At 32.5% G+C, this 16085-nt stretch overlaps 1 protein-coding gene across 1 annotated transcript in view; it reads left to right on the top strand.

Moving 5' to 3' along the window:
• LUZP2 (leucine zipper protein 2) overlaps positions 1-16085 on the top strand; it is a 562275-nt gene that overhangs the window by 468633 nt on the left and 77557 nt on the right. Inside the window, exon 8 of the mRNA XM_063671046.1 lies at positions 12245-12319. Within this exon, the coding sequence (XP_063527116.1) occupies positions 12245-12319 (75 nt within the window). The remainder of the gene's footprint in view (positions 1-12244; positions 12320-16085) is intronic.

Raw genomic sequence — 16085 nt, 5'->3', positions numbered from 1 at the left:
TACAGAAACAGCAAGTTTTTTCACTTTATACCCAACCCAACATTAGTTAAGGTAGTATTAATTTTCATAATTGATCAGCAAACTACCTATGTAGTTTACAGGACCACATCTCATCCAGGATTTTAAAAGATGTATATGTGTATTGAGCTGATAATATCTGCCTAAGTAAGGAACAATCAGATAATCTTCATTTCTTTGAAATCTCTTTAAAATTAATAACTACAGGGTATATTATACTATGGGGCTATTCCTCCTAGCAATTACTACCTCTTAGAACACTTCAAGTAGACAAAGGCAAAATGGATTAATAGTAACTTTTGATAGAATTTTGTCCTCATGAAATCAATAAATTCTATAGTAAAGAAATATTAGATGCTTCTAGATTATATCTTAAAGCATTTTTTTTATTGTATTTCTTTACCTAGATAGTCAATCCAGGTTCATATATATCACAGAAATTTCTTGTTCTCAATGCACGGTATGAAAGGAAATGCCTGATATTCATTTTCATAAAGACAAACATATTTTATTTTTAATGATAAAGTAAAAGTTTCAGACATTTTCAGAAAGTACAATTTCTAGATGTGTAGTTCAGAGTCTAGAACCTATTAATTAAGATTTAAAAGCTATGTAGAGTATCAATAAAGTAGCTGAGAAGTCCCATTAAGATTCCCAAGATTAATATAAGGAACAAAAGCCTATATAGGAAGATGTCTAAACCAAATAATTCTCAAAGAGCAATCATCTAATTTCTAATAATAAAGAGTGGATGTGTGAAAATTGTCATTCTTCCTCTCTGCATAATTTTCACCATTTTTCTTTGTTATCAATTCTAGACATGTAATTCAAGTTTATGAATTGCATACTAAATGTTTGATGAAATTCACCTGGCCTAAAAGTAAATTTTAAAGAGATAGTTTTCTGCTGAAATCTCCATTTCTTCAGTTTTCTCCACAGAAAACTCTCTCTGCCAAGGGCGTTGATTCATATTCAAAGCTTCTCTGGAATATCTCTGTCTACAAAGAAAGAATATCAACAAAATTTGATAGCCATTGAAATCAATATGTTTGTGCTTTAATAACTCACAAAAAGGCTGAATAAATTATTTGTTTTTGAAACATTCTCTGGGTGAAATATAAAACATGAGATTATAAACTTTGAAAGCAATTTTGAGTAAAAGTTATAGGTTAACAAAATTTAGAAAGTGTCCGTCTAGTCATTAAAATGATTAATAAACTAGTATGATAATTTTACATATAAATTTTTTAATTAACACCTACTGTTTCGAAGAGAGGTTTAGGAAGAGAGTTTAAAGAAGGAACAATGTGAAATATATGTAGAATATTAAATGGCTCATTTAAAAAATAAATATTAGGAAATAAAATCACATGTTGTTTTGTCTACTCTGGTACATTGACTAGATGTGTCTATTACTATAGAAAGCACCCAAGGAATCATAAATTCCTTTAGATCGAGGGAACATTTAAAAATCATCTACTCAAAAATTCTTACGTTGCACCAGGGAATCTGAGATCAAACAGTAAGTGGCAAAGATCGTGCAATAACTGTGACTCATGGATCATTAATCTCTCCTGGAGTAATTTTTAGATATTCTTAAAGATAAATCAAGATAGTACACTTAGGTCTTCTAGGGGAAGTGGTTTTTTATTGTAGTTTTACTTGTTTTATCTGATAAATAATTATGTTGAACATATTCTCATGAGCATTTTTGTATCTTGAATATAACCATTTTACATATAAATAAACCACTTTTCATTTATTCAATTATTTGACCAATTTTTAAAAAATGTGGTTGTTTGTATTTTTAATTTATTTACTCCCTAAGTCTATTTAACTTTTTTTAATGGTTGTCTTCTTATTGTTGAGCTGTAAGTTTCATTTGTATATTTTGGATTCAAGTCCTTTCACTGATGTACATTTTCTCTTGTTTATGACTTGGCTTTTCATTCTCTCTGTAGTGTCTATTTAAGAACAACATTTTATATATAATAAAATTATATTTACATTTTTCTAATGTTTGGGGTTTTTGTCTATTTAAGAAACATTTGTCTATCTCAAAGTCACAGCAATTTTCTTCTAGAAGATTTATGTTTGAGCTTTTACATTTAGGTCTATAATTCATTTCTAATTTTTGTTTGTGAATAGTGTGAGGAAAAGATCAAGGTTGATTATATACATGCACACACACATTATGTTTATATATATAATGGATGATATATTATATATAAGTTATATAACATATTTTATACATTGTGAAATGTATATTTTATATGTGTATTATATTATATACATATATAATGTGTGTGCATGTGCAAAATATATATTTTACACTATATATTTTATATATAGTGGATATAATATATTCATTATATCAATTGATATATCCATTATATAATGTAAAAATATATATTTATATTATATAATGGATATATACATATATAATGTGTGTGCATGTGTAAAGTATGTCTAATATATATATTTTATATATAATATATGATAAAATCTCCAATTGCTTTCTCACTATTTATTAAATTTAGTATTTTTAATGCATTGAATTACAGTTTGTCTTTCTCAACAATCAAATAACTATGTATGTTTTCAACTGACTATATATTTGGGTCAATTTCTAGATTCTGTCCTGATCCATTGTCATATATGTCTATGCTTATGCCAACAACACACTGCCATTAATATAGCTTTAGAGTTAGTCTTAAAATCAGATAGCATTAGTCCTACAGCTAGTGCTTTTCTAAAGATGTTGGATACACATTTTAAAAATAGCTTGTCAAATTTACCAAAGTAATCCTGTGGGAATTACAGTCTGTTTGTATTTTATCTGTACATTAATTTAGGGAGACCAGACATCATAAGAATATTAAATCTCTCGTTCAATTGCAAAAATATTTTAATTCATAGACATTGTATATCTTTCTGTTTATTTAAAAGTTTTGTTATTAGTCTTAGTAATGTTTTGTAATTTTCAATACAAATGTTTTTAACATTCTTCATTAAATTTTTTCCTAACAAATCTGAATGCATTTTTTCTCTTTTTTTCATAGTCTTTTCTTTCTAGTATTCCAATGTACATATGCTGAAGTGTTTAATATTATTCTAATCATTTTTGAGGCCCTGTTGATGTTTCTTCAAACTTTTTTTCTCTTCACTGTTCTTCAGAATGAATCATTTCTATTAGTATCATGTCATATTTACTGGCCCTTTTTCTGCCATCTTCATTTTTTAATGTGCATCCAATTTCATTTTTCTTTTTAGAATTTTCATTTGCTTTTATAAATAACATCGTGCAACTTTTATGTTAAGATTTCCTCTTTTATCAAGAACACATTACCTATAAGTTCTTAATCCTATTTTAATAGCTGCCTTAAAGTGTTTTTCTGCTATATTTGACATATAGACTATCTAGATATTGGTTATAATCATCTACTCTTCAGTGTGACTTTGGATCATATATACATATATTAATAACTGGTGAGATTTTATGTTGCGATGGAGATTGTGGTTGATATATCACAGAGACTCTGGATTTTATCTTCTGAATATTTTTAATTGTTGTTCTAGAATGCTGTTAAAATACTGGTAATCAACTTGATTTGTGTATGGTTTGTTTTATTCTTTGCCTATTGCCAGTACTTAAAAACTTCAAGGTAGTACCCAAGCTCCTCTTATTTAATTGAGCTAAACCTCCAAAGATGTGTCCCCACCCCTCCCAAGTTCTGTCTAGGTTTGTTTTAGATTTTTTTAAGGTAAGTTCGAAATAGGCCTTATTCTAGGGCAGGGATCAAAAAACATCTGCTGTAAGTGAACACACAGTAAATATTTTAGTCTGAGCAGACCATATGGTTAACTACTGAATTCCACCATTGTAGCACAAAAGCAACTAGACAATACTTAAACAAATAAAGGTGGTTGTCTTTTAATAAAATTTGCATACAAAATCAGTCAGTAAGCAAGATTTTGACTGTGGGCTGTAGTTTGCCAACAACTCTTTAGTGCTTAGCTATTAATCTAAAGACTGCTGTTTTGATTGCCTGTGGTGTTAAGAGTTTATGGGTGTCTCTGGAGCTCTACTATCCTTCTACGGTGCTTAACCTTGAGTTTTTCTCTTCTCCTCTCAGCCGTGTAGAATTTGTTCTATTATTGCCCTTGTATAATTTATTACCCTGGTATGTGTAGACAACTCTCAGCCAAGGATGTACAGGAACACTCCTCCTGTTACCCAAGCTGATTTTTGGGAGCCGCACCCCTGCTCACTTCATATTTCTCTGATGCCCTGTTCCTCATATTGTAGCCATTTAATCTGTTCTAAACTCTGCTTTCTGCCTCAATAGCTCAGTGCAGCTACAGTGATCATCTTGGGCCATTGTTCTTTGCACCTTGGTTAAGAAATTGCCATCAGGCAGAAAACTGGTGCAGTCATGGGTCTTACCTGGTCAGTTTCCTATATTTCAAGGTTCATAGCCTGGCACAATTGGTTCATAGTTGTTTATAGGAGGAGGGCTAGTCCAATATTGATTACCCTGTCATCTCTGTCATGTCTAGAAGCAGATAATTTGAATCCTTTTTTTAAGTTATATTTTAGGTTTGAGAGTACATGTGAAGGTATGTTGCATAGGTAAACCCTTGTCCTGGTGGTTTGTTGTACATATTATTTTCTCACCCAGGTATTAATCCCAGTATCCAATAGTTATCTCTTCTGCTTCTCTCCCTCCTTTCTATCCCTCCTCCCCACTCAAGTAGACTCTAGTGTCTGTTGTTTCCTTCTTTGTGTTCCTAAGTTCTTATCATTTAGCTCCCACTTATAAGTGAGAACATGCAGTATTTGGTTTTCTGTTCCTGTGTTAGTTTGCTAAGGATAATAGCCTAGTCCTTCTTTAAATATCAAGAAATATAAATATCTAACTAGAATTTAAGAAAAAAATATTTCTTTACATTAACTGAAAATGCAGGGTTCATCGATTTCAGGCATGGTTTGAATGAGTTTTTCATGTCACTAAAGTGTGCTGTATATTTATTTCTTATTTTTTATGTTTTGTTTTATTCTATAGGACAGTATAGTCTCATGCTGTTCTCTTTTATCCCAGCAATAATGTATATTTGAGTTTAGGCCTAAACATCTTCATATTACTCTGCAAAGAGAAATAATATACTGTATCTTCCCTTAGATTAAGAAGAGAGACAGCTTTTATTCCAGAAAACATCAGTAAATATCTTCTAGTTTCTGCATAAAGTCATTTAAGTGCCTAAATCAATTTTCAATTATTTAACTAGAGAGTTAAGAGTTGAGATAGAGTGATTGCTTTAAGAAATTACGTCTCCATCTTTGCAACTGAGCATTGAGATCTCACCTAGCATGTATGGCTACAAAAGAATGTGAGGCAGAATGGATGAGAAAGAGTGGAGTTATTACTCACATTTTAGGAGGCCAGTCCATCTTATGACTTGTTCATCTGGTTTTCTGCATTTTGGTGGGAATACACACGTGTGCATGCACACACACACGCACACACTTTCTCTTTCTTGAGGAATTCTAGGAATTATCTTAGGAATTAAGATGAACGATGCATTTGTACTTTATGTTCTTAGAGCCTTAAAAATGGCTTACTGAGCTGAATTATAAAATCTGTTCGAATTTTATTTTAGAAACTACTACTTGGAAAACTCCTGCATCTTCTGTGTCTCTGGTAGGTTTACTATCTTTGATAATGAGAATTTTGGAGCCAACAGCATTACTTTTTACAAGCAGCTGCCAGAGGTCTTGGAACAAAATTTTCAGCTCAGCCAAGACAAATAAGTTTTATGGCTCCACTATCAGTGCTTTTTTTCTGCTGTTACATCCCCTACCCTACCTTTATATCACATTCATGCAGCATATTATCATATATTTTTTCCATAAACCTGATATGTCTTTAAGATTTTATTATTTTAATGTGAAATTGTCTCACATCCTTTTCAGAGAAAAGTAAGTTATAGTTTTATATTCTATAAACCTCAGTGAAATTTATCAGAGAAATTAAAATAAAGACAACTGGATAATTTTACCTAGAGGGAGAAGGATGAAGGAAGAATTTTTAAAAATTGTATCAAACAGTTATTTCAGAATCATTGAATTACAAATCCAATGTATGACTGATGAGTCAGAACTTCGCAAATTTAGCTAGTTGCCAAAATTTTATAAAATGATTCACTGAAATTTCGATAAAATGTAATCATCTAGCCTCACATCCTTTTTCTTTTCTGCTTCATCCAACTCAGTTATACCTTCATGTTTCCTAGAAGAAAACAGAGTTTGTGCACAGAACACACTACTGGTGCTATTCTTTAGAATCTAGCTCTACTTAAGGTCCATTCTGAGAAAAAATAACAAGTAACACCCCCTTGGAGCACTACACTCAGAGTAACTGAGCCAGAAATGAAACCAAGCTCCAGCTTTTTATGGTCTGTAAAAATTTGAGGTTCTACATTTTCGTAATTGTTAATAAAGTATATTAAGAATTTACATTAAGAATGTGGTACATATACACCACGGAATAGTAAGCAACCATAAAAAGAATGAAATTATGTCCTTTGCAGCAACATGGATGAAGATGGAGGCCATAATCCTAAGCACATTAATACAGGAACAGAAAACTAAATGCTACATGTTCTCACTTATAAGTAGGAGATAAGCATGGAGCGCACATAGACATAACTATGGGAACAATGGACACTGTTGTCTACTAGAGCAATTATCCTCAACCTTTGTGCCACCAGTGACCAGTTTCATGGAAGACCATTTTTCCACGTACCTGAGATGGGGTCGGGGAGGGGTTTCATGATTATTCAAGTGCATTACATTTGTCATTAGATTCTCATAAAGAGCATGCAGCCTAGATCCCTTTCATGCGTAGTTCACAGTAGGGTTCATGCCCCTATGAAAATCTAATGTTGCTGCTGACCTGACAGGAGGTGGAGTTCAGCTTTGCTCACTTGCCAGCTGCTTACCACCTTCTGTGCTGCCCAGTTCCTAACCAACTACGGAGCAGTACCGGTCTGTGGCGTAGGGACTGGGGACCACCATACTAGAGGGTGGAGGGAGGAGGTTGGGTTGAAAAACTACCTACTGGGTACGATAGTCACTATCAGCATGATGGGCTCTATATTGCAAACCTCAGCATCATGCAATATCCGCATGTAACAAATCTGCACATGCACTCCCTGTATCTAAAATAAGAGTTGAAATTAAAAAAATATGTATTATGAAAAAAAAATTGTGGCTACTCTGTATGATTTAATCCAGTACCTAATCCTTTCCAAACTAGAATCAAAGTATTACAATATGGGATGGTATCTACAAGTCCTTTAGTTACTTTTTCTTTTTCTTTTTGTCAAGTCTGGTTTCCCAAGATCTCTTGGCTGGATTTTTACCAGGTTTAATGAGTTCCTAGAAAAGGTAAATCATTAAAACCCTGGGCATGGCCATGTGAGGTGGCTAATGCTTGTAATCCCAGCTCTTTGGGAGGCTGAGACAGGCAGATCATCTGAGGTCAGAAGATCTAGACCAGCCTGGCCACCATGGCAAGACCCTGTTTTTACTAAAACAATACAAAAAGTAGCTGGATGTGGTGGCATGCACCTATAATCCCAACTACTTGAGAGGCTGAGGCACAAGAATAACTTGAACCCAGGAGGTGGAGTTGCAGTGAGCCGAGATCATGCCACTGCACTCCAGCCAGCCTGGGTGACAGCAGAGTGCAACTCCAAAAAATAAAAAAATAAAAAAACCCCAACAACTTGGGCATGAATGGCAATAAAACTTTCAAAGGCAAATTTGCTATTTTTGTTGGAATTTATTCTTCCTGCCCTGATACAAGCTTCCTGAATTGTTATTGATTGCCTTTATGATGAATTTATGACAAGTAATATAAACTATGTTACTTACCATATAGTCATGTATTACTATTGAACTGGTACTACTCTAAGTGTTTTACAGATATTGACTAATTTAATTGTCCCAATAAGCCTATAAGTTAAGTACTATTATTCATCTTTAAAGAAGAGGAAACTGAAGCATGGGGAGATTAAATATTTAAGTATTGAAAATTAATAAGTTGTAAAAACTAGTACTCCAATTTCAATGTGAACTCCAATGTTCATCTCCTACCATCTTTGTTTTGCTGTCTTTCTAAAGTGAAAGACAACAGTGTTGTCCTTATTATTTTTAAGTATGTTCCTTCAATACCTAATTTATTGAGAGTTTTGAACATGAAGGGATGCTGAGTTATATCAAAGGCCTTTTTCTGTGTCTATTGAGATAATCATGTGGGGTTTTTTTCTTTAGTTCTGTTTATGTGATGAATTACATTTGCTGATTTGTGTATGTTGAACCAGCCTTGGATCCTGGGTGTAAAGCCAACTTGATTGTGGTGGATAACCTTTTTGATGTGCTGCTGGATTCAGTTTGCCAGTATTTTATTGAGGGTTTTTTTCATTGGTGTTCATCAGAGATATTTGTCTGAAGTTTTCTTTTTTTGTTGTATGTCTGCCAGGTTTTGGTGTCAGAATGATGCTGACCTCATAAAATGCACTGGGGAGGAGTCCTTCCTTTTCAACTGTTTGTGATAGTTTTAGTAGAAATGATACCAGCTCTTCTTTGTACCTCTGGTAGAATTCACCTGTAAATCCGTCTGGTCCTGGGTTTTTGTTTTTTTTTAATTTTTGGTTGGTAGGCCATTTATTACTTCCTCAATTTTAGAACTCATTATTGGACCATTTATGGATTCAGTTTCTTCCTGGTTCAGTCTTGGGAGGATGTTTGTTTCCAGGAACTTATTCATTTCTTCTAAATTTTCTAGTTTACGTGCACAGAGGTGTTTATAGTATTCTCTGATTTTTTTTTTTTGTATTCCTGTGGAAGTCAGCAATGGTATCTCCATGATCATTTCTGATTGTGTCTTCTCTCTTTTCTTCTTTATTAGTCTAGCTATCATTCTATATATTTATTAGTTTGTTTTTTTTTTCAGAAAAACAGCTCCTGGGTTCATTGATTTTTTGAAGGTTATTTTGTGTCTGTAACTCCTTCAGTTCAGCTCTGATCTTGTCATTTCTTATCTTTTGCTAACTTTGGGGTTTGTTTGCTCTTGGTTCTCTAGTTCTTTAAGTTGTGTTGTTAGGTTGTTAATCTGAGATTCTTCTAGTTTTTTTGATATGGGCTTTTGGTGCTATAAATTTCCTTCTTAACATTACTATAGCTGCATCTCAGAGATTTTGGTACATTGTCTCATGGTTCTCATTAGTTTTAAATAACTTCTTCATTTTTGTCTTAATTTCATTATTTAGCCAGAAGTCATTCAGCAGCAGGTTGTTCAATTTCTATGTAGTTTTGTGGTTTTGAGTGAATTTCTTAGTCTTGAGTTCTGATTTGATTGTGCTGTGGTCTGGGAGATTGTTTGTTATGATTTTAGTTCTTTTGCATTTGCCGAGGAGTATTTTACTTCCAATTATGTGATCAATTTTAGAGTAAGTGCCATGCAGCAATGAGAACAATGTATATTCTGTTGTTTTTTAATGGAGAGTTCTGTAGATATCTACCAGGTCTGCTTAATCCAGAGCTGAGTTCAGTTCCTAATTATCTTTGTTAATTTTCTGTCTTGGTGATGTGTCTAATATTGTCAGTGAGGTGTTAATGTCTCCCACTATTATTGTGTGGGAGTATAAGTCTCTTTGTAGGTCTCTAAGAACTTACTTTAATAATCTGGGTGCTCCTGTATTAGGTGCATATATATTTAGAATAGTTAGCTCTTCTTGTGGAATTGAAACCTTTACCATTATGTAATGCCCTTCTTTATCTTTTTTGATCTTTGTTGGTTTAATGTCTGTTTTGTCAGAAACTAGGATTGTGACCTCTGCTTTTTTGTGTTTTTCATTTGCTTGGTAAATTTTCCTCCTTCCATTTATTTTGAACCTATGTGTGTCTTTGCACATGAGATGGGTCTCTTGAAGACAGCATATGGATGGGTCTTGACTCCTTATCAACGTTGCCATTCTGTTTCTTTTAATTGGGGCATTTAGCCCATTTACATTTAAGATTAATATTATTATATGTGAATTTGATTCTGTCATGATGCTGAAACTAGCATTTTCTTATACACGTTAAAAAAGGGAATTTTTGCATACATAGTTCTATGTATTTATGACGGATAATGTTTCTACTGATAAAATGAAATACATGTGATTTAAATATAATTTATAAATTCTCGTTTCTTTCAGCCTGTGAGTTTGGGTTTCTGTTTCACAAGAGAAGCTAATTAACCCATATAGATATGGTTTATCAGGAATACTGTTGTGATTAAATAAATTTTACCAGATATCTAAAAGATAAGAAGAAAATCATGCTTGGAATTTTTAAGACCTTACAATATAGATAAACTTACCATATTTGAGGTAAAATAAGGCCAGTTTATCCAAAGCATATTGAGCAAGGGGCAAGTGGTAGGAAAGAAAGATTGAGAAGGAGAAAATAACGTTGTGCATTATTTGTTATGGTAAAACATATTTTTAAATCAATGAATAAATAGGGAAAATGTGCATATGTGAGTTGCCTGGGGGTCAGTGATCTTGGCTGGGCTGAAGTATGACTCTAGAGATCCACCAGCTTGCTTATCCACCAGCAGTTTGACTGTAAGCTTGGTTTATTGTAAATATTTACAATATTAATATGTTGATTAATATAACCTCTCACATGCTCTGTTCTGTTTTCTAGCTTCACTTTCTTGATAGCAACTGTCACTATCTGATTTTATATATGTCTATTCTGTCTCTTTTTAAAGAGAAGGATGTCTTTTTCTTCATTATTCTACAATTAGTTCACAGACTGGTTTTTTATTTATATTAAAAATGAGTAATATTTGCTGAATTATAAAATTATTGAATAAATGTTGATACCTAATAAAATGGCAGCTTTCCTATAGAAAATTAAATGCATTTTATTATTCTTGCTCTCAGTGGATACCACAATCAACTGGAAGATGTAAACAATTTAAGAATATAAGTTTGTAGATTATTTAGAGAAAGTATTTGTTGTTGCTGTTGTTGTTGTGGTTGTTGTTTAAGTAATCTTGGCAATTCTCATGGCCCAGCACAGTGCCTGGCATAGTGAAGAACACAGAGATTAATCAAAGGATGAATGGATAAATGGAACAATAAGGGAATAAAGCAAAGTGGTGCAAATGCTATATGTATACAGATAATGGAACTTCCAACTCCACATTCCTAATTTGAACCTGGCTATTATGGTGTAGAATAAGTATTGCCATCTCTAGTTTAGAAAAGTCAAGAGCTTTGCCCAAGATCACATAGCTGGGAAGTGGTGGAGGAGGGATTTGAATATATAAATTCCAAATCTGAAGGTACTGCTTTTTTATTCTAATAGCACAATAATGATACTTGTAATGGTATGGAGGTATGGTACGATAGAGAAGTGTATGGGATTAAAACACAACAACAAAAATAGAGTACATATTAGTACATTTGTCTGCTTGAGCTGCCATAACAAAATACCATCGACTAATATAAAAATAAAAATCTATTATCTCTCAGTTCTGGATGCTAGAAGTCCCAGAGTAAGGTGTCCATATATTTAGTTTCTGGCAAAAGCTGTTCCTGGCTTGTAGACCATGCCTTCTCTGTCTGCCCTCATTTGGCCTATCCACCTGTGAACACAAATAAAAAACTCTGTTGTTTTTTCCTCTCCTTACATGAACATGTGTCCTGTGGAATTAGGGCCTCACTCTTGTGACTTCATTTAATTTTAATTACCCCCAAAGTGCTCTGTCTCCAAATACAGTGACAATAATGAGTTAAGGCTTCAACGTATAAATTTTGGGGGCATAAAATTCAGTCTATACCAACTAGAAATATAAGTGATGGATTTAAATCACAAGTATTCCTAGGGACTTGAGTTGGGTCCTTGAAATTAGATGTTTTGGTCTAGTGAAGCATTTAGTGCATATTCATCCAGAACTACCATTCTCTGAATATTAAATATTCTGCACATCAAATTATCATGATATACAGTATTTTTAAACTGAATTCTAAATGAATCTTACAGGACACTGTTTTTTTTTTCTTTTCTCTCTTTTTACAATTCTTTGGCAATATATGACAGACGCTTAAAGGTACAGAGGGAAATTGCAGAATTTATCTAAAAGATTTATCTCTTATTTTACAGGCGCAGCAGCTTACTGATCTGGAACAAAAATTAGCTGTAGCCAAAAATGAACTGGAGAAAGCAGCTCTTGACAGGGTAAGTCTACATTCATGAACTGTTACAACTTTAGTTTTAGCAAAAAAAAAAAAAAAAAGTTAAAGTATGCTCATTGCTTTTCTTAATTTATTAATGTGTTTCCAGATGCTGTGTATATAAGATAGTTACAGAATTCGGGAAGGTTTGATACCTTCTTTGGAATTCAATTATTTCTTTGTTTTTGCTGCTACAGTAAATTGATTGAAGGTTCAGTCTTGTGAGTTCATGGCTCCATTTTTCACCTCACTGGTATATTTATTCCATAATACCATGAATAAACATGCTTTAAAGCATCAACTAAGGCACTATATATTAACTCTGGGTGAATGAGTTAAGAAGCAAAAGGAAGTAATTATTGGCATCAAATTGTTATAACCAGTTTTTGAATGTGTGTCTTATAATTTATACTTATCTATATTTACTTGGAAACATGCACAAGAACACTGAATATAGCAATGTTTATATTAATAATAAATGGAAGTAATTTAACTGTTTACTGTAAGATAATTAATGCACCGATTTTTATATATTTCTATACTCAAATTTGGAAAAAATAATTAAAATATAATATTAACAAATATACATAAATGTATTTTATCAATATTGATATACGTATAACATATAATGTTCAGTGAGAAAAGCAGAATTATGTGTATAATATTTAACAATTGTTCAAATGCACAAAACACATTTTTAAAAATACATACAATGCAAAAAGATAATGTGTATGTAGAAATTTGATGTATATATAGAAAGATACAGTCATATAAAATTCATGGATACAATTGTGTTTGGGGAATAACAGTAAAATAACACCAGGGATGTTTACAAAGAGCACTTCTACTGTGCCATAAATATTTTATCCTCCAATAATTGTACATATACAAGCAATCTTTAATTCATACACCACATATATGTACATTTTATCCATTACATACATGCATTATATATGTATACATGTATACTTCCATTACATATATGCTTTACATATGTATGTATACATATATTAGATATAGGTAATAAATATATGTATGTTGCACATATGCCCATAATATGTATGTATATATATACTATGTTTAACATTATAGAAAATGATATCTATGTATTTTATTATCAAAATTTTGCTTTTAACACTTAATTCAGATAGATATTTACTTGATATTTATTATGTTGCTCTCTATCTGCTTCTATAGTTTTTAATTTTTTTTTAATTAAAGAAAATACTCTGATGTCAAGGGCTTTCTATTTTTGTGGTCACAGCTTAGTAACCATTTATTTGAGAAAATTAAGCAAGTAAGATGATTGCAATTATAAACTTATTTTGCAATAATTCATATATTTTGCAATAGTACACTGTATACATTTAGCAATTTTGTAAGGAAAAGAGCTTACCTTCTAACCATCAGTTTGTACCATAGTTGTTTTAGTATAAAATAGAGGGGAACTTGCCCCCTATTTTGTGAATTAGGTCAAATATGATTTGTCTTATTAAGGTCCCAGCATTACAAGATTAAAAAAAAATTATATAAAACAAATTTATACCAATTTAAGCTAATCTCTGAGCATGTCCAACTTATGCCACATATTACTTTTAAAAAATATATATAACTCATTATAACATTGATGGAATCAGAGAATCAGAGGCATATATAATCCTAAAGCTCAAGTAGGCCACCTTTGTTTTAGTCCTTTCTCTGCCATTCCTGTACAATCGCTGCAATATGGTTTAAATCCTAGAAAATCATTAGATTCCCATGATTCTGAAGCAGGCTGGTCTTCTCTGAGTTGTTACCCTCTCTGACTCTTGGAATATCCTTCGATATATTAAATGTTCTCCGATTTGACTTCACATAATCCTTTTACTCAGTCAACGACTAAATAGCTTTGAAATGCCTTTTTTGTGGCCATCCTATGCTAGGTATAAGAGAAAATAGAAAATACATGAGAGAAGGTATTGGGTCCCATATCTCTCACAATTTTGTTTAGCACTAACAATTAGGAAATAATTGTATGCTGAGACATGAGGCAACAGAAGCACAGAGAATGCATATGTATTTTGTAAGTACCTGTGGGTCATAGGGCACGGTATAGTCACAAAACACTTTATTTTGCAACTGGAATTTGGCCTGAGTCACAGAGCTCAGGGTTAGTGTAGAGTTGTTCTTCCATCTTTAGTTGTACATATGCTTACCCATTCAATGCTTTTCTCTTCCCAATTCCACCTCCCAACCCATGTCATTATGTCCCTAAATTTCAGGACGAGAGGCTGATGTTGCAGTGGTTAAATAATGGTCTCCAGAGATAGTCTACTTGTGTTCAAATCATTACTCTTTGACTGAATGACCATGTTCAAATTCCTCAAAATCTTTATGTCTCATTGGAAATAACAATAAACTTTATTTATAATGGTGATGAGAAAATTACACATAGCCAAAAATTACAGTACTAGGTACAATGCCTGGAAAACATTCATTAAGTAAGCTTAGAAGTTATTATTGTTACTGAATGAGATCACGGACTGCTTCTCTGTGATAACAATTTCCTCTTTAATCTTCAGATCTTGTCACACCTTTTAGTAACTATAAATGCCTTTCATGTTACTGGAGGCTGATTTTAACAAATCTCATGTAAGATACATATGAGGTTCATAAACTGTAGCCATAAAGTTAGATAGAAATGCTAGCTGACTTCAAAATGGATAAAAACTACGGTTTAATGAAATGGATTTTCACCTCTCTCCATCATCTTTGTATGAAGCTTTTAAAATACTTTTCGAGTATCTAGTTCCCAAGAATATAATATCTGGAATTCAAATAACCTTAAGTACTTCAGACATATTACGAAACACTCTTAACACTTCAACTTGATTCTTATGACATATTTAATGAAAGAAGTCTCAGTTTAGTATCTCAGTGTAAACAATAATAATATCAAGAGCTAAGAATCAGCCTTGAGTTTCCAATCAATTATTTATTTGGCAGTATCTTATGAATTATATATAGTTGGCCTCAGCTACTGGAATATAAAAGAAGCTTTATGCTAAGAAAAATCTCTCAAACTTTTACACTAAAAATGTTTGTATAGTATCTGTCCCTCACACCTGGGAAAGCATACATTATTACATCCGTATTACAGATGGCATAGGTAGGGTAGGTGACCTACACAGACTCCAATGACTGAATAATACAGAATGAGAAATCTTTTTGCAACCACACAGTGTCTGGCACATAGCAGGAATATAATAAGTACTTCTTAATTAAAAATAAAGACCTAGCCTAAATGAATAAACATTCTAGTCATCCTACATACATGGGACCTGAATATCACTGGGGCAGAGGTCCCAAAATATTGAATGACTTTCCCTGGCTCTCCGAACTGATTTCATGGCAGAAATAAAGTTACGGAGAAAGTGTTTGGCCTCACAGTCTCTCATGGTCTTTCCAAAGCTGGCAGTTCAGGACTTGGTGTCTTCACTTAAAAGAGTTAAGGTAACATGAAAAACATCTTGTAAAGTTTCATTTGTGTAGAGATTAGATATTAGGGGCACAGTTGTCTTTGCAAGGTATATCTTGTTGTCCCCAGACAGAATGCATTTTTTTCTGAGAAAAGTACTAACACACACCAAAAAAAATCTACCTCCTAAATCTTCCACCATCTTAAGATCACATATGAGAAATACTTTCTTATAAACTTTTCATATTATACAGTGTAAGTGGTAGTATTTTTTAATATATGAAATAATTTCTTGTCTAATATACAAGATAAA

Source organism: Pongo pygmaeus, chromosome 9 (assembly GCF_028885625.2).
Source record: "Pongo pygmaeus isolate AG05252 chromosome 9, NHGRI_mPonPyg2-v2.0_pri, whole genome shotgun sequence".
Lineage (NCBI taxonomy): Eukaryota > Metazoa > Chordata > Mammalia > Primates > Hominidae > Pongo > Pongo pygmaeus.
Note: the sequence above shows the minus strand (reverse complement) of the source record. Positions and strands in the feature narration are given on the sequence as shown.